Below are 27,451 nucleotides of genomic sequence, written 5' to 3' on the forward strand. Positions count from 1 at the left end.
AAAGCTCTCCTCCCCCCCGCCCGTAGTGAAAGAGGTGGTACACGCCGAAATGGCGGCCCCCGTGTTCCAGCGAGGCCTCCTGTGCTGGAGGAGGACGGGCGCTCGGAGCTGGGCTGCGGCAGGTGGGTGGACTCCGGGCGAGAGATGGGTCTTGCTCAGGGAAGACGTCAGGTATCGACGGTGCCCGGCGTGGTCTTCTCTGCTCCTTACGCGAAGCGTGACCCGGAATGGATTAGCCCATTTGGGGCTGCAGTCCTGCATAGTGCGTTTTCTTGGGAGTCCGCGTCATTGAAAGCGCGATCCTAGGCACGTTTAGACAGAAAAAGTCTTACAGTTTCCAGCATGGAAATTGTAGGACTTCTTTCTTCCTGAACATACATAGGGTTGCTCCTTTATTTGAGTTGCGCCCCGTTCAGCGGTACTTATCCCTAAATAACCCATACATAAAATCGGCCGCACGTCAGAATGCGTTTTTCCCCCCAGACATTCCCGTGGAACGCGTGATCGTCCATCAGCCGCGTGGTTTGACCTTCCCGTACTTTAGCCTGCAATCGGCGAACCTTTTTATTGTTCAGTAGTCCCATTTAAATCAACCGGGTTGCCCCGGATTAAACGACTTTTGGATTGCAGCTTTTGTTACCCTAGTTGTAAATAAGGTCTTGGTGCCGCTGCCTTGGGGTTCCTGTATTAGCTTCCACAGCATTCCCCCAGAGTGCTTCCAGATGGAGGGCTTCTCGGAGCCCTACCAGTCAAAAGGCATTGTGCAGCAATCCTGACGTTTCCTCTTTAACTTATCTTTTCTGGTAAGAAAAAAGACCAAGCACGGCAAAAACACAAGAGGGAAGATGACGACATCTGGACCCCCCACCCAAAAAAATTTCTGTGTTTGTGCTAGGATGATTGGACTAGTTTCCAATCTGGAGGTATCCCCAGTGATGTGATTATTCATAACTAATAATAAAGGCCAGTGGTATTTTTTTGAGGAAGGTATTTTTTTTCGTAGGATTGCCTTATCATTCCTTGAGTTTTCTTTTATGTCAATAACATAGTGACTGTTACCAAACAAGCTGTTTTAGGGCACAATTCTATGGCCGCTAGTCAGTGGCTAGACAGCCATAGGATAGGTTGGTTCCCTGAGAACCAACCTTCACCCACTCCTGCGCTGTCTCGTAGGCAGTGCGGAACGGCCCCGTGCTTGGAAAAGGAGCGCAGAACGGCAAAAACGGGGCATTCCTGGGGGTGTGCTGGGGTGGGGAACTTGGAAATGCCGGCACGACACATCCAACATGTCGTCCAGCCGCCGCTTCCCCCGCTCCGACTTCCTGCTGTCCAGCCACAGACTTCTAAATTTGTTACCCATCTCAAACATGTTAATGAAAAAGAGGGATGTATATTCAATAAATCTAGTTGCCGCTGCTGCTCCTTTTTGCCTGAGCAAAGCAGGGCTTTTGTTTTAATTCCGGATTCAGTTTGTCATTTTGTAATGCAGTAACTCCATTAATTGTATTGTTAATTGTATTGTTGTGGTTTTAATGTTCTATATATTTTAAATTGTTTTATTGTGTGCTGTTTGGTTTTAATTTTTGTGAACCGCCCAGAGAGCGTCAGCTATTGGGCGGTATAGAAATTAATTAAATAAATAAAATAAAATAAATAAGACATCATCAGAACCATGTTTAGAAACATGCATTAAGGACAAATTCTGCATTCAAGTTAGGGGCTTAACCCCCTGAATGTGCTATCAGGATGGCCAGAAAACCGAATATCGTGTGAAACCTTCTTTACACAGTAAAACATTTGTGTGTGTGTAGTGTTGGTGGTGGGAGTGTTGGCGGGTTGTCTCAGGGCAACAGTCTGCATCTCAACAGTGAGTCCCAGGATTCACTTCTGCACCCCATATTTCATGGGGGAATAGGAAAGTCGTAAAAACACCATGGAATGATATCTCCTTTGAAAAATGTGATACTGCTTTGAAAGTTTGTGTCCAAGTTCAGGAGGTGATTGCAAATGTTATCTTCAGGCCTTCACACACTTGAAGAAGGCTAGGAGTGAGCAAGACTTTTCAAACACTGTGCTGTATTCTGTTTAATTTTGGAGGTGGTGTGCTTCCCACCCTCCTGTATGAAAATGGGCAGGTAGCAGGAGGGTGAGGGTCACCCACCGCCCACACACACCCCTATTACATATGGCTAGGTTCTCCAATGTGGTGCACATGGACATCAGCGTGCCCGCAAACACCTGTCTTGGTGCCAGACTCCCTGCCACTCCTGATTTTTATTTTATTTCTTATGATTTTTTTAAATTAAAAAAAATTACTTGGGAATCTGGCATGCTGCAACACGAAGGGTTGCCCTTCAGCGTCATCTTTATTCAAAAGAGTGGCTTTGTGTTTTGGAGCTCAGACCTCACCTCTGGCTTGTACTTGGGTTCTTGGGCAAGGTACTTTTATTCTCACCAGTTTGCCTTCTAGGTAACCAGTGTTTTGTGACTGGCCATACTCACCATGGCAGCCGTTTTGTGAGACCACCCACAACACTCAAACTTCCAAATGTGCCCACTGACCCAAAAAGGTTGGGGACGCTTGACATTTGGGAATGATGTGCTAGTCTTGTTGAAGGGGGATTTGCAGGAGTATAACTAAAGGCTGAAATGATGCTGAGGTATGATTTACAATGGGGGAGAAAGCTGTGTAAGGCACTGAAGCCTTTCCCCTGCCCAGCCACCACAGGGAATTATATTCAGTTTTTCCCCCATCTCTGCCTTATAAATCTTCACCGGGGTGTACACTGGCAACACATACATTTTTGAGATAGCCCTTACAGCTACAAAGTTTATTTATTGATTTATTTTAAAGAAAGAATGCTGAGAACATTCTTAAAGAGCTTATTTCTGCATCAAACACTACATCAATGTCCTTTTTGCATTTGCTGGTAATCCCAGAATAGCTATTTAGTCTCAGCTAAAGGCTCTTGGCCTTATGAAAATTTTGGATCAACGTTATGTGTGGGGAGTTTAGATACTGCTATTCTAATTCATAACTATTGCTTAAACGGATTAGCATTTCACCTTTTAATCAATTCCTTTAAGATGGAGAATGATGTATATGTGCATATATGTAAATAGTGGAATAGATCATAATATCCCATGAATTACAAGATCAGTTGGAGTTCTATGGAAATCTAATTTATGGTATGGTAGCGAGACACTTCTAAGATCATATCCAGTAAAGCTGACAAAGGCAGTTTAGGTACATTCTATACAGTTTGATGGAAGTTAATGATGATGGAAGTTAATGATTCCTGATATGATTGCTGTTACAGTGGCAATTTATTGCATTTAATTTAGAGAATGGAATGTATAAAAAGGAAGATGACTAATAAAATTTTCATTTGGAAAAATGGAACTCTTCCTAAATGACCTTGCGTATATGTTGATGTTGATTTTTTTTTTTTAATTAGGTAAAAGATGTATTCTTTCGGCAGCTTATGTGGACAGTACAGCATGGGAACAAAGAGAAAAAGATCAGAAGAGCCTAGGTGAGGCAGTATTTTGTTTATCTTGGACACCCGGAGTCTAAAATAATGAAGCACTACTATCTAAAATTGCATTTGTTGGTGTTCTACACTAGGGTTTCCCAAAGCAGGGTGCCTGACCTCTTGGGAGCAGTAGTCGTGGCAAACTGCCCTGACATTAAATTCAAGAAGAGTAGCTGTGTTAGTCTTTGTTGTAGCAAAAACAAAGAGACTTGTAGGGAAGAACTGCACTTTTGGGAGACGCGGAGCGGCCACTGAAAATGACATTCTTTTGTCAAGATCTCACTCCCCTCTTCCCCGTAACATGTAGTATCACTTAGGATAACATGGGTTATCATGACTTTTTGCGCTTCCCCATCCACAGTCCACATTACTGGCTGTGCACAACTTCATGACATCAGGACACAGGTTAGTTATTTCACATTATGGAGGGGAGGGAGTGAGAATTCATAGGTACAGTATCATCTGCTGTGATGGGGAGCAGCTGTCCAGCATCTCAGGCAGAGGTCTCACATTGCTGTCTGTCTGATCCTTTTAACTAGAGATACCAGGATTTGAATCTGGGATGTTCAGCATGCAACATATGTACTGTGTCACTGAGCTATGATCTGTTTCCATGGCATAGGGATGCTGTTTCTGGTGGCAACCCTGTGTTGTTCATGACAGGTAGCTCTGCCCTTAGGAACTAACAGATTCATTGTGGCAAGAGCTTTCATAGGCATGAGCCTACTTCATCTGATGTATCAAAAGCTCATGCCCTAATGCAAATGTTGATCTTTAAGATCCCAAATATTTTTCATGAAGCAACAGATTTTAAGGGAAAGATATAGGATGGATTGAGTTGTGACTGTGTAGAGATTGTATCCACATCAAAAACATGCCCAGTTGGTACATGTGATGCATATCTAATTCCCACAGCCCATACATTGCGCTTCATCATAACCTGATACATCACATGTCTCCACACATTCACACTACTGGTGGCACTGATTGTGGAGGTTCTCTGGTACAAAGGTGTTATATTTTAATCCCACCCTTTCTCCAAAGACCTCAGGAGAGCATACATTAGTCCCCCTCCCCAGGACAACCCAGTGAGGTAGGTTAGGCTGACTGGTCAAGAGGTACCCTGTGAGCTCTGTAGGTGAACCCTACAGTTCAACAGTGTAACCCATATCTCCTTAAGCCCAGGTCCCACACTATATCTACTATACCGCAGTGACTGATAATGATTCCATTATTACATTTAAAATATTTTCATACCACCTCTCTATCCTCTAAGGCAGGTTACAGTAACATAAGCACAATAAACCGCTATTAACATATGTAAATCCACCAAAATAAACATATTTTCCCCACAAATTGAAGTGGAAAACTAGACAGCCAGATCCCATGGAATGCTAAAAGATGATACATTATGCAACATCTTAATCTTATCTTGAAGGAAAAATGGGTTGAAACGCTAGGAGACAAGCACCCAAGGCAGGACTCTGAAATGACTGAGGGCCCAAGAATGGAGGCTGGGATAAATAAGTAGACACGGAATTTACCACGTCATGCATCAAAACACAACCATTCTCTCTTATGCCTGGCTGAAATGTCTGGCCCTGTCAGTTTTCAAACAGCAGTCCTGCAATAGCTATTACTTGAACGCAAGGTGGCACTGCTGACTTTATGAATGGTGACAATGGTCACTCAGGGAAACATCACCATTGCACACACAATAGAGATAATCTTTCTGTGCAGGCTGGGGTGGGATGAAATGTTGATGTCCTATGTGAAATCATATAAAGATGCAGGTTGCTGTGCTTCCATGTGTTTGGAAGCTGCTGTGCATTTTTTCATATCGGGAGGAAAACGTGTGAAGTGGACCTCAATTTGGACAAGTTTTCTCTTTAAAGGCTCTTTTGTTCACAGCCATAACAGTTAAAGCCCAGATTTTGTCACTGTTTTAAAGAACATTAAACTGGGCTGTGATTCCAAAACACCTTTGTGATCACACAGCAGGTTTGTTAATTTGGGGAAAAAAGTAAGGATTAACATAGGATTTGTTCCAGTGTTCTGCATTGTCAAAGGGGGTGGAATGTACAAAAAAAGGTCCAGAAAAGAAGAAACAAAATGATTAGGGAGCCGGCGCAGCTCCCGTTCGAGGAAAACTGACAATATTTGCGGCTTTTTAGTTTAGAAAAATGGCAATTAAGCGGGGTCATGATTGTTGTTGTTGTTCAGTCGTTCAGTCGTGTCCGACTCTTCGTGACCCCATGGACCATAGCACGCCAGGCCTTCCTGTCCTGCGCTCTCTCCCGGAGCGTGCTCAAGTTCATATTCATTGCATCCGTGATGCTATCTAGCCATCTCATCCTCTGCCGTCCCCTTCTCCTTTTGCCTTCAGTCTTTCCCAGCATCAGGGTCTTTTCCAGGGAGTTTTCTCTTCGCATTAGGTGGCCAAAATATTGGAGCTTCAGCTTCATTATCTGTCCTTCCAATGAGCACTCAGGGTTGATTTCCTTTAGGATGGACTGATTTGACCTCCTTGCAGTCCAGGGGACTCGTAAGAGTCTTCTCCAGCACCACAGTTCGAAAGCATCAATTCTTCGGCGCTCAGCCTTCCTTATAGTCCAGCTCTCACAGCCATACATTACTACTGGGAAAACCATAGCTTTGGTTGTATGGACCTTTGTCGGCAAGGTGATGTCTCTGCTTCTTACTATGCTGTCTAGGTTGGCCATAGCTTTCCTCCCCAGGAGCAAGCGTCTTTTAATTTCATAGCTACAGTCACCGTCTGCAGTGATCTTGGAGCCCAAGAAAGTAAAATCTGTCACTGCTTCCATTTCTTCCCCTTCTATATGCCAGGAAGTGATGGGGCCAGATGCCATGATCTTCGTTTTTTTAATGTTGAGTTTCAAACCAGCTTTTGCACTCTCCTCTTTCACCCTCCACAAGAGGCTCTTTAGATCCTCTTCGCTTTCTGCCATTAGGGTGGTATCGTCTGCATATCGGAGGTTGTTGATAATTCTCCCAGCAATCTTAATTCCGACCTCTGATTCATCCAACCCGGCATTTCTCATGATGTACTCTGCATATAAGTTAAATAAGCAGGGTGACAATATGCAGCCTTGTCGTACTCCTTTCCCAATTTTGAACCAATCGGTTGTTCCATGTCTGGTTCTTACTGTTGCTTCTTGACCCTCGTACAGGTTTCTCAGGAATTCTCTTGCTTTCTCCATGATGCAGCGAATGTTGGCGATTTGATCTCTAGTTCCTCTGCCTCTTCTAAACCCAGCTTGTACTTCCGGTAGTTCTCGGTTCGCATACTGCTGAAGCCTAGCTTGTAGGATTTTGAGCATCACCTTGCTGGCATGTGAAATGAGCGCAATTGTGCGGTAGTTTGAACACTCTTTGGCGTTGCCCTTCTTTGGAATTGGAATGTAAACTGACCTTTTCCAGTCTTGTGGCCACTGTTGAGTGTTCCAGATTTGTTGGCATATTGAATGCAGCACTTTAACAGCATCATCTTTTAGGATTTTAAATAGCTCGGCTGGAATACTGTCATCTCCGCTAGCTTTGTTGTTACTAATGCTTCCTAAGGCCCACTTGACTTCACTCTCTAGGATGTCCGGCTCAAGTTCAGTGACCGCACTATCATGGCTATCAGGGACATTCAGATCTTTCCTGTATAGTTCTTCTGTGTATTCTTGCCACCTCTTCTTAATCTCATCTGCTTCTGTTAGGTCCCTGCCTTCTTTGTCCTTTATCATGCCCGTCTTTGCACAAAACGTTCCCTTGAGATCTCCAATTTTCTTGAAGAGATCTCTAGTCTTTCCCATTCTGTTGTTTTCCTCGATTTCTTTGCATTGTTCATTTAAGAAGGCCTTCTTGTCTCTCCTTGCTATTCTCTGGAACTCTGCATTCAGTTGGGTATATCTTCCCCTTTCTCCCTTGCTTTTCGCTTCCCTTCTTTCCTCAGCTACTTGTAAAGCCTCCTCAGACAGCCACTTTGCTTTCTTGCATTTCTTTTTCTTTGGGACGGATTTCGTTGCTGCCTCCTGAACAATGTTACGCATCTCCGTCCATAGTTCCTCAGGCACTCTGTCTATCAGGTCTAATCCCTGAAATCTATTCCTCACCTCCACTGTATATTCATCAGGGATATGATTTAGGTCATACCTGAACGGTTTAGTGGTTTTCCCGACGTTCTTCAATTTAAGACGAAATTTTGCAAGAAGCAGCTCATGATCTGAGCCACAGTCAGCTCCAGGTCTTGTTTTTACTGACTGTATGGAGCTTCTCCATCTTTGGCTGCAAAGGACATAATCAATCTGATTTCGATATTGACCATCTGGTGACGTCCGTGTGTAGAGTCGCCTCTTGTGCTGTTGGAAAAGAGTGTTTGCTATGATCAGCATGTTCTCTTGGCAAAACTCTATTAGCTTTTGTCCTGCTTCATTTTGTACACCAAGGCCATGCCTGCCTGTTATCCCGGTGATTTCTTGATTTCCTACTTTAGCATTCCAATCCCCTATGATGAAGAGGACATCTTTTTTTGGTGTTAGTTCTAGAAGGTGTTGTAGGTCTTCATAGAACCGATCAACCTCAGCTTCTTCGGCCTCAGTGGTTGGGGCATAGACTTGAATTACTGTGATGTTGAATGGTTTGCCTTGGATTCGTACTGAGATCATTCTATCATTTTTAAGATTGTACCCCAGTACTGCTTTTCCCACCCTTTTATTGACTATGAGTGCTACTCCATTTCTTCTAAGGGATTCTTGCCCACAATAGTAGATATGATGGTCACCTGAATTAAATTCGCCCATGCCTGTCCATTTTAGTTCGCTGATTCCCAAGATGTCGATGTTCAATCTTGCCATCTCATGTTTGACCACCTCCAGCTTACCTTGATTCATTGATCTGACATTCCAGGTTCCTAAACAATATTGTTCTTTACAGCATTGGATTTTCTTTTCACCACCAGACACATCCACAGCTGAGTGTCCTTTCGTCTTTGGCCCAGCCGCTTCACTCTTTCTGGCGCTACTTGGAAATACCCTCTGCTCTTCCCCAGTAGCATGTTGGACACCTTCCGACCTGAGGGGCTCATCTTCCGGCGTCATCTCTTTTAGCCTTGTGATACGTTCCATGGGGTTTTCTTGGCAAGAATACTGGAGTGGGTTGCCATTTCTTTCTCCAGTGGACCACATTTTGTCAGAACTCTCTGCCATGACCTGTCCATCTTGGGTGGCCCTGCACAGCATAGCTTATGGCTTCACTGAGTTACGCAAGCCCCTTCGCCACAACAAGGCAGTGATCCATGAAGGGGGGGTCATGATAGGAGTTTATAAACTTATACATGGTATAGAGAAAGTGGACAGAGAGAAGTTTTTCTCTCTCTCTCATAATACTAGAACCTGGGGTCAGCCAGTGAAGCTGAATAGTGAGATATTCAGGACAGAAAAGGAAATCAGTCTTCACAACAGACAGTTAAGCTGTGGAATTTGCTACCACAAGATATAGTGATCACCACCAACTTAGACAGTGTTAAAAGGGGACTAAACAAATTCATGGAGGATAAGACTATCAGTGGCTACTGGTCATGATGGCTATATAATCCCTCCTCCAGTATCAGATGCAGCATGCCTCTGAATACCAGTTACTGGGAACAACAGTGGGAGAGAGAGGAAAATTGTACTTGTGACCTGCTTGTGGGCCTCCCTTAGGCATCTGGTTGAATCAGGTTTCTGGACTAGATAGGCCTTTGGTATGATCCAGCAGGTTTTTCTTTCATTTTTAATGGGTTGGGTAGCCTGCCCATCCATCATGTTTTAACTATCCAAACAGTGCACATAAGAGTGAATGAGGTATATTAGGATTTAACTAGCTCAGCAAAATGCATGTGGAGGCTTAGTAATTAGTAAGAGAAGTATGGTGGTTTGTTGCTTCAATTCTGGACTAATGACTCCAAAGTAGATTTTTATGAACAGCCCTTTACCTGCTTAAAAGACAGGATTTACTACTTTATTTACTTATTTTATAAGATTTATATAGCACTCTACATCCAAAAAGATTCCTGAGTGGTGAATAATAAGAAATAAATAAAAAGAGAGAGAGAGAGAGAGAGAAAGGAAAGAAAGAAAGAAAGATTCGAAATACAGAATTAAAATCTTTAAAATCAAATTATGCAGATAAAACCATGGCTGGTCAGTCAGGGAAGGCTTGTTTAAATAAAAATGGCTTCAGCAGACACCAACAATAAGACAACGTTGGTGCCTGCCTGACATCAACAGGCAGGGAGTTCCACAGAGAGGGAGCCAATATACAGAAGGCTCTGTTCTCAGAGGACTCCCAAATGGACTGCAGGTCCATGTGAAACCATCAGGAGTGCCTCATCTGATGACCATAGTGACCAGGCAAGCTGGTGAGGGAGAAGGTGCTCTCTCAAATATCCTGACTCCAAGTTGTTTAGGGATTTATACACCAATAAAAATCAGTAAACCTAGCTCAGTAACAAATAGGCAGTCTGTGCAATTCCTTCAGCAAAGGTGTTACATGCTGAAAGGGGACAGCTCCTGAAAGCAGCTGTGCTGCTGCATGCTGCACTAGATGGAACTTCTGACCCAACCTTATGGGCAGCCCCAGATAGAGCAAATTGTAGTAATCCAGTCTTGAGGTTAGTAGTGCCTGTACTATCCCTGTCTAGGAGGAGCTGTAGCTGGCATACCAGTCAAAGCTGGTAGAAAGCACTCTGAGTTGCTATAGCCGCTTGAGCCTCCAACAACAGAGATGGATCCAGGAGTATCCCCATACTATGAACCTGATCTTTCAGAGGGAATGCTACCCCATCCAGATCAGGTAATAAGCTTATCTCACAGACTTGGGAACCACTCACCCACAAGTCTTGCCAGGATTCCCCCTGTTTATTGACCATCCAGTTCATTACTGAGTCTAGGCACTGACCCAGTACTTGCACAGCCTCACCTGATTCAGATGTCTCAGGGAGATAAGAGCTGTATATCATAAGCATACTGATGGAACTTTGCTCCAAATCCCCTAATGACCTCTCCCAGCAGCTTCATATAGATGTTAAACAACATTGGGAACAAGATGGTACTCTTTGGAACCCCATAGCTCTATTCCTGTGAGGCTGAGGAATAGTCACCCAGTGTTACTGTCTGAAATCGCCCCGGCAGGTAGGACCAGAACCATGGTAACGTAGGGCTTCCGATGCCCAACCCGTGGCCCAGTTCAGGAGGATATCATGGTTGATGGTATCAAAAGCCACTGAGAGACTGAGCAGAATTAGCAGGATTGCACTGTCTCTAGATGCAGGATTGCACTGTCTCTAGATGTTAAACAACATTGGGAACAAGATGGTACTCTTTGGAACCCCATAGCTCTATTCCTGTGAGGCTGAGGAATAGTCACCCAGTGTTACTCTCTGAAATCACCCTGGCAGGTAGGACCAGAACCATGGTAATGTACAATTTTAAAAACAATAGAATGATCTCAGTACGAATCCAAGGCAAACCATTCAACATCACAGTAATTCAAGTCTATGCCCCAACCACTGAGGCCAAAGAAGCTGAGGTTGATCGGTTCTATGAAGACCTACAACACCTTCTAGAACTAACACCAAAAAAAGATGTCCCCTTCATCATAGGGGATTGGAATGCTAAAGCAGGAAGTCAAGAAATCACCGGGATAACAGGCAAGCATGGCCTTGGTGTACAAAATAAAGCAGGACAAAAGCTAATAGAGTTTTGCCAAGAGAACATGCTGATCATAGCAAACACTCTTTTCCAACAGCACAAGAGATGACTGTACACACGGACATCACCAGATGGTCAATATCGAAATCAGATTGATTATGTCCTTTGCAGCCAAAGATGGAGAAGCTCTATACAGTCAGTAAAAACAAGACCTGGAGCTGACTGTGGCTCAGATCATGAGCTGCTTCTTGCAAAATTTCAGCTTAAATTGAAGAACGTAGGGAAAACACGAAACCATTCAGGTATGACCTCAATCATATCCCTTATGAATATACAGTGGAGGTGAGGAATAGATTTCAGGGATTAGACCTGATAGACAGAGTGCCTGAGGAACTATGGACGGAGGTCCGTAACATTGTTCAGGAGGCAGCAACGAAATCCATCCCAAAGAAAAAGAAATGCAAGAAAGCCAAGTGGCTGTCTGATGAGGCTTTACAAGTAGCTGAGGAAAGAAGGGAAGCGAAAAGCAAGGGAGAAAGGGGAAGATATATCCAACTGAATGCAGAGTTCCAGAGAATAGGAAGGAGAGACAAGAAGGCCTTCTTAGACGAACAATGCAAAGAAATCGAGGAAAACAACAGAATGGGAAAGACTAGAGATCTCTTCAAGAAAATCGGAGATCTCAAGGGAACGTTTTGTGCAAAGATGGGCATGATGAAGGACAAAGAAGGCAGGGACCTAACAGAAGCAGATGAGATTAAGAAGAGGTGGAAAGAATACACAGAAGAACTATACAGGAAAGATCTGAATGTCCCTGATAGCCATGATAGTGCGGTCACTGAACTTGAGCCGGACATCCTAGAGAGTGAAGTCAAGTGGGCCTTAGGAAGCATTAGTAACAACAAAGCTAGCAGAGTTGACAGTATTCCAGCTGAGCTATTTAAAATCCTAAAAGATGATGCTGTTAAAGTGCTGCATTCAATATGCCAACAAATTTGGAACACTCAACAATGGCAGCAAGACTGGAAATGGTCAGTTTACATTCCAATTCCAAAGAAGGGCAATGCCAAAGAGTGTTCAAACTACTGCACAATTGCGCTCATTTCACATGCCAGCAAGGTGATGCTCAAAATCCTACAAGCTAGGCTTCAGCAGTATGCGAACTGAGAACTTCCGGAAGTACACGCTGGGTTTCGAAGAGGCAGAGGAACGAGAGATCAAATCGCCAACATTCACTGGATCATGGAGAAAGCAAAAGAATTCCAGAAAAAGTCTATTTCTGCTTCATTGACTACGCTAAAGCCTTTGATTGTGTGGATCACAACAAACTGTGGCAAATTCTTAAAGTGATGGGAATACCAGACCACCTTACCTGTCTCCTGAGAAACCTGTACGAGGGTCAAGAAGCAACAGTAAGAACCAGACATGGAACAACCGACTGGTTCAAAATTGGGAAAGGAGTACGACAAGGCTGCATATTGTCTTCCTGCTTATGTAACTTATATGCAGAGTACATCGTGAGAAACGCCGGGTTGGATGAATCAGAGGTCGGAATTAAGGTTGCTGGGAGAATTATCAACAACCTCCGATATGCAGACGATACCACCCTAATGGCAGAAAGCGAAGAGGATCTCAAGAGCCTCTTGTGGAGGGTGAAAGAGGAGAGTGCAAAAGCTGGTTTGAAACTCAACATTAAAAAAGCTAAGATCATGGCATCTGGCCCCATCACTTCCTGGCGTATAGAAGGGGAAGAAATAGAAGCAGTGACAGATTTTACTTTCTTGGGCTACAAGATCACTGCAGACGGTGACTGTAGCCATGAAATTAAAAGTTGCTTGCTCCTTGGGAGGAAAGCTATGGCAAACCTAGACAGCATAGTAAGAAGCAGAGACATCACCTTGCTGACAAAGGTCCGTCTAATCAAAGCTATGGTTTTCCCAGTAGTAATGTATGGCTGCAAGAGCTGGAATATAAGGAAGGCTGAGCGCCGAAGAATTGATGCTTTCGAACTGTGGTGCTGGAGAAGACTCTTACGAGTCCCCTGGACTGCAAGGAGGTCAAATCAGTCAGTCCTAAAGGAAATCAACTCTGAGTGCTCATTGGAAGGACAGATCCTGAAGCTGAAATATTTTTGCCACCTAATGCGAAGAGAAAACTCTCTGGAAAAGACCCTGATGCTGGGAAAGACTGAAGGCAAAAGGAGAAGGGGACGGCAGAGGATGAGATGGCTAGATAGCATCACGGATGCAATGAATATGAACTTGAGCACACTCCGGGAGAGAGCGCAGGACAGGAAGGCCTGGCGTGTTATGGTCCATGGGGTCACGAAGAGTCGGACACGACTGAACAACAACAACTGTCTCTATCCCTCTCTCAATAAAAGTTATTCATCAGGGTGACCAAGGCTGATTTGGACCTGTAACCAGGCCGAAGCAGAGTTTGAAATGTGTCTATATAATCAGTATCTTCCAAGAGCACCTGCAGTTGCCCCACCATGACCCTGTCAAGTACCTTCTCCTTCTCCAAGAAAGGGATATTCGCACCTGGGAGGGAGCTGTCCAATGCCATTGGGTTCAGAATGTGTTTCTTCAGGAGTGGCTATATAACTGTCTCCTTAAGGGCAGCAGGAACCACCCCATCACATAGAGATGCATTTACCACTTCCTGGACCCACCCCTCTTATTATCCAGGAAGGGCAAAGATCGAGAGGGCACTTGCTCAGTCTCACTGCTACAAGCACGTTGTCCATGCCATCAGGCTGCAGCAACTGAAAATTTTCCCACAAAATTGGGCAGATGATAGCGTCAGACACCTCTACTGGAGCTGCAACCACATCAAGTTTGCCATGGAGCCCAGTGATTTTGTCCTCCAACTGTGATGCAAAAGGGTCACAGCAGGTCCTTGGGGGGTCCGCAGCTCCATTCATTGGAGAGGATACAATCCCTGAATTAAACTGGAAAGAGCTCTACTGGACAGCTATTCAAAGACGCAATGGAGGCAGCAAAATAAACCTTCTTTGCTGCCCACACCACCATGCAGTAGGCACAGTCGTGTGCTCTAAAGTGTGTGCGGTCATCTTCACTTTGAGCCTTCTGCCATTTGCACTCTAGCTGACATCTGGCCTGTTTCATTGCCCACAGCTCCCCAGTATACCAAGGAGCAAAGTGGGTTCTACAGTCCTGGAGAGGGCATTCAGGTGCAATTGGGTCAATGGGTCTCCTTAAAAGATAGGAGAAGTTTACTACTTTACAGTGATGTGGAGTACCATAGGAGAGTTTATTTGTATGCACATTATAATTTTTCTACATTCCCACTGACTGTTAACATCCTTACAGAGCCTACCTGCCAACTACTCTTTTGTCCTGGTGGTGTTTGTATTTTCCATTAGAAACCAAACTGATTTATTTCCAAGAGGCTACCAAGCAGCTATTTATGACAACCCTTTATTGATTGGTGGTGACCTGAATGAGATATAAACCAGCAATTTTGGGGAGGTGAAAAGCTTTATCTCTTGTTACCAGTCCCTTGAGCCATCCGTTTGTAGAGAACAGGAATTTTAATCTCCATGGACAGTTTTAAGGTGAATTCCGGCAATGGACAATCCTAGATCTCATTATTTTGGAACGTAATACTTAGTTGCTGGATAGATGCCAATCTGAATTTAAAATTAGTTAGGATTTTCTTTGGTTGATAGACGGTTGTATATATCAGACAAAAATTGACCACTTTCTCCTGTGCAGTTCCACTGACTTAAAAAGGGCTATTCAAACACTGAATGTTGCAACACAGCTCTCGGCAGAGAAAGTGTTTTGAGAAAAAAAACACATTTACGTTTGGAGAGGATTTCTTAAAAGTTTGCAGATCAGTGCAGGAGTGGAGTGAATAAAACATGTGGAAGTAACACAGATTGGAAATAGGCAGATTTGCCTATCCCTAAGTAAGAACAAAACAAATAAGGCTCAGTGGGACTTCTGAGGAAATATGAATAAGGTCAGGTGAGTAATAATACCTTCTAAGCTAGGCAAATAGCTTGCCACAAAACCTCTGCACACAGCTGTGTTTGGACTTGCAAGCTGGTAAAATTGTTTGTGAGCTCATATATCTGTATATCTCGGCTAGGTTGTCTTTTAGTAGGCATGCTGTTTTGTTTGTTTATTATTTCTATTTATAAGCTGCTTTTCAACTTTACAATTCCCAAAGCAGCAAACAAAAAAGTCAAAACAGTGAATTCAATAAAATAATACAGCCATAGGAACCACTGCAATAAAAAACATTTTAAAACCAGTGGGAGACTATATAAGCACAAACAGCCGGAGATCAACAATTTAAAATACTTGACCTCCCAAAAAGCTTTTACCACTCTTCTAAAAGAGTCAAAGGTATTTCATGGGGTTCTCTCCGAAGGGAGTTCCAAAAGACAGGAGCCAACAACGGAGAAGACACTATTTCTATTAGATGGCAATGTGGTGTAATGGTTAGAGTGTTGGACTAGGACTCAGGAGACCCGAGTTCAAGCCCCCACTTGGCCATGAATTCACTGGGTGACTTTGGACCAGCTGCTGGACCTGTTCATATGTCATACTAACCCATGGTGGGTGATAAGCTATGCAGAGTAGGTTGTTTTGCAAACAACCTACTGTTTTCCCATCAGACGATCAGGCAAGTAAGCTACACAGTGCAGTTTATTCCTCCCCCCGCCCCTCCTCCTCCTGTAGGCCTTCCACCCAGCTGGCCAGGTATCCCAGCTTCCTTGCAATGAAAAGCATATCCCTCCATCCCTCTCGCTCTCACTGCCGCTCCCTCAGCAACCTGTCACTGATTTGCACTAGGGGCATCTTCTTCTGCCAGTCCCACCCCGGCCCCTGTTCTAAGCCCCATGTCAATCCTTACCCGCTGCCCCATTTGTTTCCCTTCCCACTCCTACCCCCTCTTCCCCATTCCTTATTCCTTGCCTGCCACCCCAGTTTCCAAGCCTTTGATGGATCCCCCCTCACCAGCAACATTAGATAATAGCACAAATTTGCTTTTTTCATGGAAAAGTGAGGATTTAACCACAGCTGAAACAAACTGTTTGCTTTGCTTCCCTTCTCACTCCTACCCCCTCTTCTCCGCTCCTTATTGCTTATTCCTTACCCGCCCCCCGCCCCCATTTCCAAGCCTTTGATGGCTCCCCCCTTACCAGCAGCAAACCAGCAGCACAGAATAAAAAGAAAAAATTTATTGGCGTACAAAGCAGCTTATTTGGCTTGCTTAATACAGCCTTGAATCTACTAAGGCACTCTTTGGCATCAGTTCTGGGTTGGGCGGGGCTTTGGATGGCTAGCTTGGGGACTGACTGTGGTGGTGAAAAGTTGGTTGCGGGGAGGTTCAGTCTCATGGGTTGTAGGGAGGGGAAGAAGCATCTGATAATTTGGGAAGGGGTTGCCTGACTGGGAAGGAGGGTTGCTTACATGGTTGGAACATTGCACCCAAAAGGGGTGGGGGCCTCCAAGTCCTTGACAGTTTGCAGGAATGGGATGAAATTTAATATACAGATTCCCCTTATGGGAAGGCGCAAGATGCATTACTGGATAATTGTGTGACTTTGCTTTTCCATGGAAAAGTGAGTATTTAACTGCAGGTGGAATTGTTTGGGAACTGTGCAGAATGGTGGGGGATGCTTTGGAGTCAGAGACACAGCTGAATGTGGTAGGAAAACAACTTTGCTCAAGGTCACTCCGCCTATTACACACTCATGCAAGCGAAAGCAACTTTACAGAGAGCATCACTGAAAGATGGGGGAGGGAGGAGTTGGGTGGTGAAGGGGAGGGAGCGCTGCTGGCAGCAGGATTTGTTGCTAGCCAGATCTCGGGAACAGAGATTGCTTGAGAGGAGCAGAGCGGCAGCGGCGTTTCTGGCCGCTCTTGCCGAGCAGCTCTGTAGGCGATATCCATGGCCCACAACACCACAACAGATGACACACTAACTCACTGAAGGTAAAACAAACCCTGCTGCAGTCCGTGGGTTCTCAGGGTGGGTTGTTTGGGGGGAAACAAATCACCATGGGTGGGAAAAACAGTTCACAGATGACACGCTAACCCATCATGGGTTGTTGTGGGCATAAAATGGAGAGGATGAGGATCGTGTATGCCACTTTGAGCTCCTTGGAGGGAAAGGTGGGGTATAAATGTAATAAATAAACAAATCTTACCTTTCTCAGTGGTAGACTTACAACAGGGGCTCATTACACCAGTGTGGTGTAGTGGCTAGAGTGTTGGACTGGGGGTCGGGAGATCTGGGTTCTAGTCCCCACTTGGCCGTGGAAGCTCACTGGGTGACTTTGGGCCAGTCACAGACTCACAGTCCAACCTACCTCACAGGGTTGTTGTTGTTGTGAGGATAAAATGGAGAGGAGGAGGAGGATTATGTACGCCACCTTGAGTTCCTTAAGGAGAAAAAAAGGTAGGATATAAATGTAACTGTAATTACTAGTTCTTAAATCTCAGTGGGTTCATATGGGAGAAGATGGCTCCTCAAATATCCCCAAACCAGGTTGTTTAGGCTTTAAAGAGCAGAACCATCACCTTTGATTTGGCTTAAAAACAAACTGGAACTTAGTAGAACTCTTATAAAATTGGTCTGCTTTGCTCTCTGAATTGCAGCCCCGGACAACAAATAAGTCACTATATTCTGGGCCAGCTGAAGTTTCTTTCTTCAAGCGTTGCTCCATGCAGTACAAATTACAATAGCCAAGGCATGTAATAGATAGCAGAGTCCTTGTGATTCAGAAAGCGGTGCAAGTTGCACAAGAGCCAAAGCTGGTGAAATGCTTTCTTGGCCTCAGCCGCCACATGACCATTCAGAAGTAGAGTCAGATCCAGGAAGATTTCCATGCTGCAGACATTATCTTTCAATGGGGTGTGACTCCAAGACAGATCTGCTATTTTGTAGATTACTCAGACCCCAATAATAAGCTGCTCTATGTTATCTGAATTGACTTTCAGTTTATTCACCCACATCCTTCCAGACTGGCACTAAAGGATCTAATTGTTACATATGGATCTGACAAAAAGGAGAAATAAGGAGTCTTTCCCCTACTGGTAACACCTCATGATAAACTCCCTCAAATAGATGTTAAATGACATAGGACAGTATCCAACAGTGTCATCCTGTAACCTCGAATAGTGCTAGTGGATCTCCACTGACTATTTCCTTTGTGCAAGCAGTTGTGCATTATGCTTGCACAAGAGTCATGTGCAACTGATTGCACAACTTGTTGTGCAAATGCAGTGTGCAACTGATTGCGCAAGTGCGCTTGCTCAAATGTGACTTTAGTTGGATTCTCCTGTTGCAGTATTGTTACACTGTCACTTAATCTGATTTCTGCTCCCTAATTTTAAAGCATTAATTAGCTCTCTTCCACCCCCCCCTTTTTTTTTAAATGGAGGTGTTCATGATGTGGTTGATGAATCTGTGTCAGTAGAACACACTTTATGCTGGGACAAAAACTCTGGCAAAGATTTCCAGACTCCGTGACCCAGTTTGCACATCATGATAACTCACTTTGTTTTTTAATTGTGGGTTGTCATGAACAGGGCAGCCCGCTGGCAAACAGGAGTAGCTAAACAACCCATGGATGCTCTGTCCCTGGGCTATTTAGCACTGCTTCTGTACCTATGGCTTGTCTTTCCCTCAATAAACCAGAGAAAGAACCGTGGTTTGTTCTAGGGTTGTTTCTCTGGCATGTCCTTGTGAGGCAAAGAAGTCAGAATCAAGGATGGACGGATCAGTCTATTACTGATCTGTGTCAGTTGCACATATGTTTATTCATAAGTTCCATCCTGACTCTGGATAAATTTGGATAAATCTTTCTCAAAATATGCATTATTCTGCTAGTTTTACCCTAAATATACATGTTGTATGCATTTTAACATAAATACATATTTTAATGTGTATTTTAGTACATTTTTTTGAACCAAGGACTGTTTCACGAAATGGATAACTGCATTCCAGGCCATGTATTAGTCTGGGTAGTGGGAATCTGGTCAGTTCACTTCACAATGTGGATTGAATGAAATCTTCAAGCAATCATAGTACCAAATAAAGTAATGTTATGCACAAAAGGTTGGTATGATTAGAAGCTCTGCTATGACTTACTGTCTAAGGGGGTCTGAAGTTCAGTAATACAAAAATGTCAGATTCTGCATTTGGAATAAATTATGCAAATTAGAGGTGGTTCAAGTTTTATCCTGCTAATTTGGAAACATACATATTTGAGTCTGTAGCCAAACTAAAAGTCATAATTATAGTTGATATAGCTCCATGCTTCATTTCCATGGCCTGGGTGACATGGCAGTAGGGGAACACTGGTAGGGTGAACTGTGGCGGTAGGAAGGCAGATGAGCTTCTGTTTGCTACTTCACTGCTCCTTGGGAGACATTGGTACTTGCTTTTGTATAGCTGGTATGAGGAGAATATTGCGTTTCCCTTGCAAATAAAAATGGAGCCTTAATTTAAGTGTTTTATTTGTCTCTTAGTCCAGATTGCAGAATAACTTTGCTTTCACTCCTTTGTATCCATACCCCCACCCCCCAGGAACCATTAATTAGTGAGAACTGAAGCTTTTTATTTTATTTCTACAGCTGATTTGGCCAACTTGATGGACAGAACTTATGAAAGAAAGCTTCCGGTCAGCTCTTTAACTATATCTCAGGTAAGAACACAAACTTCAGTTTGGATAAAACAAAAGCCATCCCTGGACAGAGATTTTTAACTGCAACATTTTTGCTCTATTGCTAAATGTATGTTATTGCTTTAGACAGACACTGGATGAGCATTTTGCTGAGGGCACAATGATAGTCACCGAAGGCCCTGTGCAGATCAGTTGAGATGATTTGCCTTGGTATAAATTTGCCTTCTCTCTAATCTCTAGTCTCAGGCTTTGTTATTATTTTTTAATCTATATTATTCGTCCCACTATTGAGCTGACCTTCCTTGGACATAGCATAAATGCTTTGTAGAACAAGCTCCACTTTCTAATTCCCTCAGGCCTACAGATAAGAATCTGAGTTCCAAAGTGTCAATAAACTATTGCTGGCATGAAGGGGTCACATGTGTGTCAATATCACATCAAGGCAATCTGCTAAATTGGATTTTTTTCAAGAGATAAACAGCCTGAGAAGGATCATCGTAGCCTTATTGGACCAGATGTTCTTGCAGTAGCCAGATGTGAATGCAGGAGGATATTTATGGTTGTTTATTATTTATAGTGTCTAAAAGTGTACTAGGCACTATCCAACTAATAGCTTAACAACATAGTAGCCTAATAGAGTACTCTATTGCCTATCTTTCAATCCCAGCCTCTGGCAGGTTAAAATTGTGGGATATCCTACGTTTTAGAATAGGTACCCTGGGATACTATAACAGGAATATAGGAAGCTGCCTTATATTGGGTCAGGCAATTTTTCCATGTAACCCAGAATTGTCTGGCAGCGATTCTCCAGGATTTTATGAAGAATCTTTCACATCACCTGGTACCTTATTCTTTTAATTGAAGATGCCAGGGATAGAATTTAGCATGTGCTCTACCACTGACCTATGGAACTTTCCCCTTGAAGGGCATCTTGACTATATCAGGGGTTAGTAAACTGATGCTCTCCAGATGTTTTGGGCTACAGGTTCTGTAATCCCCAGTCGATATGACTAGGGACTGTGAGAGTTGTAGTCTAAAACACCTGGAGGGCACCAGGTTGACTACCTGGACAGTTGTTGATATTCTTATCTTCAGTAAATGTTTGCCCCCTCCCCCTTTTTAATTGCTTATATTGGTGGCCATAAGGAAATTGGGTGGAAGAAAGTTCCATAGGTCAACCGAATGTTGTGTGAAAAAGTATCTAGTTAAAAATAAAAACAGAACATGCCGTTTGTTTATTTAATTGAGTGTCCTCTAATTCTAATATCATGTCAACGAGAAAGCAGCTCCCCCCTGTTTGACTTCTTCCAGTTCAGTGGTAATTCTATGTAGTTCAATATTGTGCTTTCATGTAGAATTAGACATATGCCCTTAAGTCCCAAAGCTGACAAGAGGGACAGTCGTTCTTCAGTAATACCCAGGGACTTGAGAGCAGGTGGAGATTACCCTGCCACTGACAGATGCTGTGAAATAAATAGGGGTCCACCTACCTACCAAGAGATCATTGGCTAGGGAGCAGAGCTAACTTGGTGCTGATTTTACTCACCCACGAACTTCTTCTGGGATCCTTTGAGACTGACGATCTCAACGGATAGGTCTTGTGAAGTACGATGGCTGGGGGCCGCTGTCTTGCTTACTTTACTGTGTTCTGGATGACCCTGGAAAGAAAGAGACCATCACCTTATCTAATGTCAGGTTTGCCCTGTTCTGGCTCCCACACAGTAGGGCGGGGTGGGCAGCTTGTGGCCCTCCAGGTGTTTTGGCCTAGTCCTATCAGCCCTAGGGAGCATAGCCAATGGTGAGGGATGATGGGAGTTGTAGGCCAAAACATCTGGAGGGCCACAAGTTGCTGAGGGCATCTGCTTTTGCCTCCTTGACCTGAGGAACAATCCTTTGTATCCTTTGTATGCTGTGTCCTTCCATGCTGAAACAGGCATCCTTGGAAAGACTCCTATTTCCTCAAGAGTTGCAAAAAAGGTGGAGTTTTGTCACATATTATTTTTTATCATCATAGTGCTGAAGGACTATAGTAGAAGCTACACCTGGTAGAGCTTTAAAAGTTCAGGCGCTCCCAGGTTTTGAATCTTACACCCTACCATGATCTTGGATACTTCAGCCCCTTCTAGCTGTCCCAGCTTTTCACTCTTGTCTGTGTCAAAGAAAAGGGGAATGTTGCAGACACTGGGGGCTGTTCGCACAACACGCTAGCCCACATTCAGTGGTTGAGTGTGGGTTGTTTGTTGAACTGTGGGTTGTTTGCTCAACCGTGGGTTAACATGTTGTCTGAAAGCAACAGGTTTTCCACAGGGTGAGTTATTGTGTTGTCTGAATGCAGCCATGCTGGCTTGTTAACCATACAGTGTGGCTTGTTGACCACTCGGAACAACTCAACAACAAACCATGGGTTCTCAAGGTGGCTTGTTCAAGAAAATAAGCCACACTGCATGGTTAACAAGCCACCCTGGCTGCATTCAGACAACATGCTAACCCACGGTTCAACACACAACCTATGGTTCAAAACAACCCACACTCAACCACAGAGTGTGAGTTAGCGTGTTGTGTGAACAGCCCCCCTGAGAAGGAAATGATCCATGAGTGCATGAGCAGTCGCCTCAATATAAATGAAGCCCTTGATAGTTTCTAACGTACTTTGCATTAAAAAATATAACTGCACCAAGGTAACAAAAGCTGAGTTCTGTAGCTTGAATAAATTATACAAATTAAGCACGTTTTGTTTGTTTTTTTTATTTTACATATTTTGTTTTTACTTTTGCTTGAGGAAAGGTCAAAGGAGCTATGCAGAAGTACCCTGTAACCACTAGTACTCACACTCCCTCCGTCTCCTTAGATTTTGCCAGCTATGGTTTCCATATTGTAAGCCTATTTTCACAGCCTTACAAGCGTTTAAAAAAGAAAAAGAAAGGAAAGCTGAGATTCAGGGATATAAAATCATCCTGTATTCTTATTCCTATTAAATAATTTGTTGTCTGTGTAGCCAAGCCAGCAACAGCTACATGCAAAGGGACGTATCAGCAGAAGTACAAAAATATATTTGGGGGGAACTTAAAGTGGGGAATCCAAAAAATAGTCCAGTGAAATCTAAGCTTGCTCAGTACCAATAGAATACTTACTGACTGTTGGGGGGCGGGGGGACCCAGATAACTAGATGGAAGGGGGAAATGGAGTGGAGAACTGGAAGAGGGCTTGACTGGCTGGCTGTAACCCTGAACAGCAGGAGCACTCTTCCCTGAAGTAGTTTGCTGTAGCTCCCACTTGTTCCGTGTCTGCTGTCGAATTCAGTGCTTGCTTTCAGGCACAGTCATACTACAGTGTCTTGGTACTCTTGAACGCACTCACTGCTAGTCAACTGAAAGTGTCCTGTCAATCTGTATGCAAATTAAAACTGGTTCATGAAAGGTTCAATATATGCCCCAATTGTGACTGAATGGGTTTGTGTCCAGCCCATATTTCAAAGACTTTCAATGATCCAGTTAACTGGCAGTTCTGTGGACATGTATATTGAACGCAGATATATTCAAGCATAAGTAGGAGACTTGTTGAACCATTCAAAATACCAGTTCACTGTACACCGATCTGTGGAATGGTCACTTCTTGACTAATGCATGCAAAACATCCTGTTACTAAATAATTTTAACGAACTTTGGTTGTTGGTAATTTTTTTAAAAAATGAATTAAAGCTGTGAATGTTTCATGCATAACTTCTTGGATTCTGTTGTGCATTATGACCTGGTCATCTCTAAGGCCTTTTCTCCCTTAGTTTGTAGACAATATTTCTTCGCGGGAGCAAGTGGATCAAGCTGAATATTATCTTTACAAGTAAGCAATGTTATTGTTTTCATAATTTCTATTTATGAGCTCAAGAAGTAATGAATATTCAATACATCTCTGCTTCCCGCTCCTGCTCAGGATTGGTTAAGTGTTGCTTTCAAATATATTGGAGATTATCAACCTGGATGCTATTGGTGACCAAAGACCCACAAATGCACTCATTTACCAGGGTCTCCTGATTCTGTGTAGCATTTTCAGGGGGCTGGAGGGGCTACCATGGAAGGGGGAGGCAGCAAAGTCCACTTCCACCAGTGGAGTTTATCTAGCATAAATCTGGATCCAACCCCAAATGTACAGAGTGCTTTATTTTATTTTATTTTATTTTGTCCTGACAACACTGCTGCAAGGTAGACCATTGCTGTTCCTATTTTCCCAAAAGGGAACCATGATACGAAGAGAAATGGCATACTTAAAGGCCAAGGACTGATTCCACGGTTGAAATGTCACTTTTGAATGGTCCCTTGGTCAAACTCTTTTTCATTCTACAGTATTGGAACTCATGTATGGGCTTAGTTGTAAAAATAGTTGGTGACCACTAACAAAGGTAGTTCAACATTCTTTTAAAAGAATCTGGTACATTTAAGCCCACTGAAAGGCTTGTATTTCCTGCAATTAGTTAGTTAGTTTATTTATTTAAGGATTTTTTACCCTACTTTTCCCCTCCAAAACCGAGTTGCTCAAAACGGCATACAAAATATAAAAACAATAATTAATAATTAAAACACATTAATAAGCTAAAAACAGCAGCAAACACACACACACACACACACACACAAACCAAAAACCAAAAACAGCAATAAAATTAAACAGCAGAGAATCCTAATAGCTTGCTAGGTAAAATACATCATGTTAGCCCTTTAAGCCAAACACCAGTAAAACTACCACCTCACGGTAGCAAATTAACATAATAATTGCTTTGCTGGATCAGATCGTAGAATCATAGAGTTAGAAGTTTCCTCAAAGGTCATCTAATGCAACTTCCTGTTGCTACAGGAAATCTGCTGCTACAGTATTCCTGATAGTTTGGCCATCCAGACCACGATTTATCTAGTTCAGCCTTCTATTCTGAACATCAGGCAATCCAATATATCTAGAAAGTTCATAAGCAGAGTATAAAAGTGATGTCTGTTCCTAGCCTTTGTACATGACAGCTTCTGTACTTTCATGCTACTTAGCCTTCATGCTAAATAGCAATTGACAGACTTGTTCTCCATAATTTGTTTAGTCCCCCTTTTGAAGCTACAACTAGTGGCCATTGCTACACCTTGTGGTAGTGAATGCCACAACACTACGCTTTTAAATATTTAAATCTTTCAAGGTTGTATATTCATCCCTCTATGTGCTGGAGTACACATCTTTTTGAACAGCTGACTTTTATTATATTTGAACATTCTGTAAGTGTGCTGGGAGAACACTGAGTGGTTTTTCCCCCAAATGGTCTGAAAAGAGGGCCAAACAAGTTATTCTGCTTAAGATCTCCTGTGATTTTTGTCTTGCTCATTAGCAGCCCCAGCTGGCCACTTTGAAGATCAGGACATGGTGTGGTATCCAGTTAACACACCTTGCCAATGCAGCGGCTTCCGTCAGTGGAATGGGGAGGGATTTCCCCTCTCACTGCAGCCTCCATGTCCTCAGAATCTGTTCCAGAAGATTGGGGGACCATCCGCAGGAGATTTGGGGAGTGCATGGGGGTTGCAGTGGGGAGGCGAGGAGGAGAAAGTCGAGAAGAGGGGAAGTCCACTCGCACAACAATGGATTTCTCCGGGGTGAATCCTTTTGTTCCATGCTCTTTCCCCAACGTAAATCTCTTCTATTCTCTCTGTGGGGTCAAAATCAAAACAATATCACATCTGGTTTTCCTCTTAAGTTACAGTAAAAATCGTAAGACACGTAAGTGTGAAAATATACTTTTTGGTTTGAAAAGAAATACATATTTTGAAGTTAGAGTTTCAAAATCCTTTGGCTAGGCATTCCAGTAGACTAGGGATTGGCAATGGCAGCCCCAGCAGCTTTCTCCCAACACACACACACACACACACACACACACACTAACAGCACCAGCACTTGGCAGCTGCCAGGGCCTCAGCACCCTGTCAGGGCTCACTGCTGGTGCCTGCTCTGAGCCCTCCTTAATTTTTTTCCCTAAGCAGCACCAGGTGGCAGGATCTAGCCATGCTTTTCATTTCCTACAATGCTGCCGACCTAGCATCATTCTGGGCTATTGTGGGAAATTAAAGGAGTGGCTTGACCGAGCCTCCTGGCAGTTCTGGCAGTCAGATAAGCCTGCCAGTGCCAAGTAAAAGAGGACACTTTGCTGATGGCCCCTCAGACCTAGAGCCCACCCTGCACACGCATGTGAACTACTTTCCCCAAGCCACGACAGATGCATTGGACTCTTTAGCCTGGTTTCTTCCAATATGGACAGCAACCTAAGCACAGGCAGAATTCTGTCATTGTGATGCCTTATGATTGTCAATCCTGTAGACAAACCCAAACACTGGTAAAAGGGAGAGATCAGGTGAGGTGCATTGTAACAGGAGAATTCTTACAGAGCTTTTGTCGATGGTAATATAGTGGGAATGGAAGAGCCCTTTGACGATGACATAGCCATTGTGGGTGTAAGCCAGTTTATTACTCTCCAGCCCATCCTCAACTCAGAATATTCCCCCTTGCTAAAACGTGATTGTCAGGGCAGTGAGCCTGTGTACACCAGTTGCTGGGGAACATGGGTGGGAGGGTGCTGTTGCGCTTATGTCCTGTTTGTAGGTTCCTGGTTGACAGCTGGTTGGCCACTGTATGAACAGAATGCTGGACTAGATGCACTCTTGGTCTGATACAGCAGGGCTGTTCTTAGTTCTTAATAGACCTTGTGGTAGTAGTTCATTTGTGGCTTACGCACCACTATTCATAAAATCTTTGTTTGCTTACCCTTTAAAAAAGAAATGTGCTGAACTTCCATTGTCAAATGTCAAAGGCTGTGTGAAAGACTAGTTTCTATAAAAGTGAGAATTCCAGCACTAGGGAAAGATTGTGACAAACAACATTGACTTCGTAATCAAGATTTCAGCATCTTGCTGTTTGAACCTGAGAAATAGTCTTCATTCGCATATCATCTCAGCATCAGAAACATGTAATTATTGTTTCAGTGTTAGCTATCCTGCTTATGTTGTAACAGCTGGGAAATGGGGTTGAGAAGTCGTAGAAAGGTCAGTATACCTGGAAAACACAGATGGTGGCCAAGATGGTACAATCAATGTCAAGATGGTACAGTCAACACAGATGGCTGGCAACCTGCCTAGAACAGGTATCCTAAGGGCGCAATCCTATGTATGGTTATACAGAGAAAAGACCTACAACTCCCAGCATGCCCCAGGCAGCATGGCTGGCTGGGGCATGCTGGGAGTTGTAGGCCTTTTTTTCTGTCTTAACATGCATAGGATTGCGCCCTAAAATAACTATGATCTTAACAAGTGCAAATACCAAAACAATAGACAAGTGAAACATGCACCCCAGTTTTTTTAAAAGTTAGGGCAGAATCCTATGCATACTTAGATGGGAAGAAGTCTGTTGGCTGGGGAATGCTGGGACTTTTAGGACTTATTTCCATCTAAACATGCATAGGATTGTGCCCTCAGTCTTTTTCATATTCATTTGTAACTGTGATTGCCTGTTTGGTCTGTTGTTTCATGAAGAACATT

General features: G+C 43.5%; 1 protein-coding gene across 3 annotated transcripts in view; it reads left to right on the forward strand.

The window, feature by feature from the left end:
* Positions 1-36: 36 nt before the first annotated feature.
* Positions 37-27,451, forward strand: part of MRPS27 (mitochondrial ribosomal protein S27) — a 70,444-nt gene continuing 43,029 nt past the window's right edge. For 2 of the 3 annotated variants that reach the window (XM_084833506.1, XM_084833507.1), the window contains exons 1-4: positions 37-122; positions 3,459-3,536; positions 19,855-19,925; positions 23,683-23,741. In XM_084833506.1, coding sequence (XP_084689632.1) covers positions 50-122; positions 3,459-3,536; positions 19,855-19,925; positions 23,683-23,741 — 281 coding nt within the window. In that variant the 5' untranslated portion in view covers positions 37-49. Of the gene's footprint in view, positions 123-3,458; positions 3,537-17,088; positions 17,209-19,854; positions 19,926-23,682; positions 23,742-27,451 lie in introns of those variants that run through there. The other variant, XM_084833508.1, reaches the window with a different exon arrangement.

Source organism: Heloderma suspectum, chromosome 2, assembly GCF_057233095.1.
Source record: "Heloderma suspectum isolate Gila_16-S chromosome 2, 16-S_ref, whole genome shotgun sequence".
Lineage (NCBI taxonomy): Eukaryota > Metazoa > Chordata > Lepidosauria > Squamata > Helodermatidae > Heloderma > Heloderma suspectum.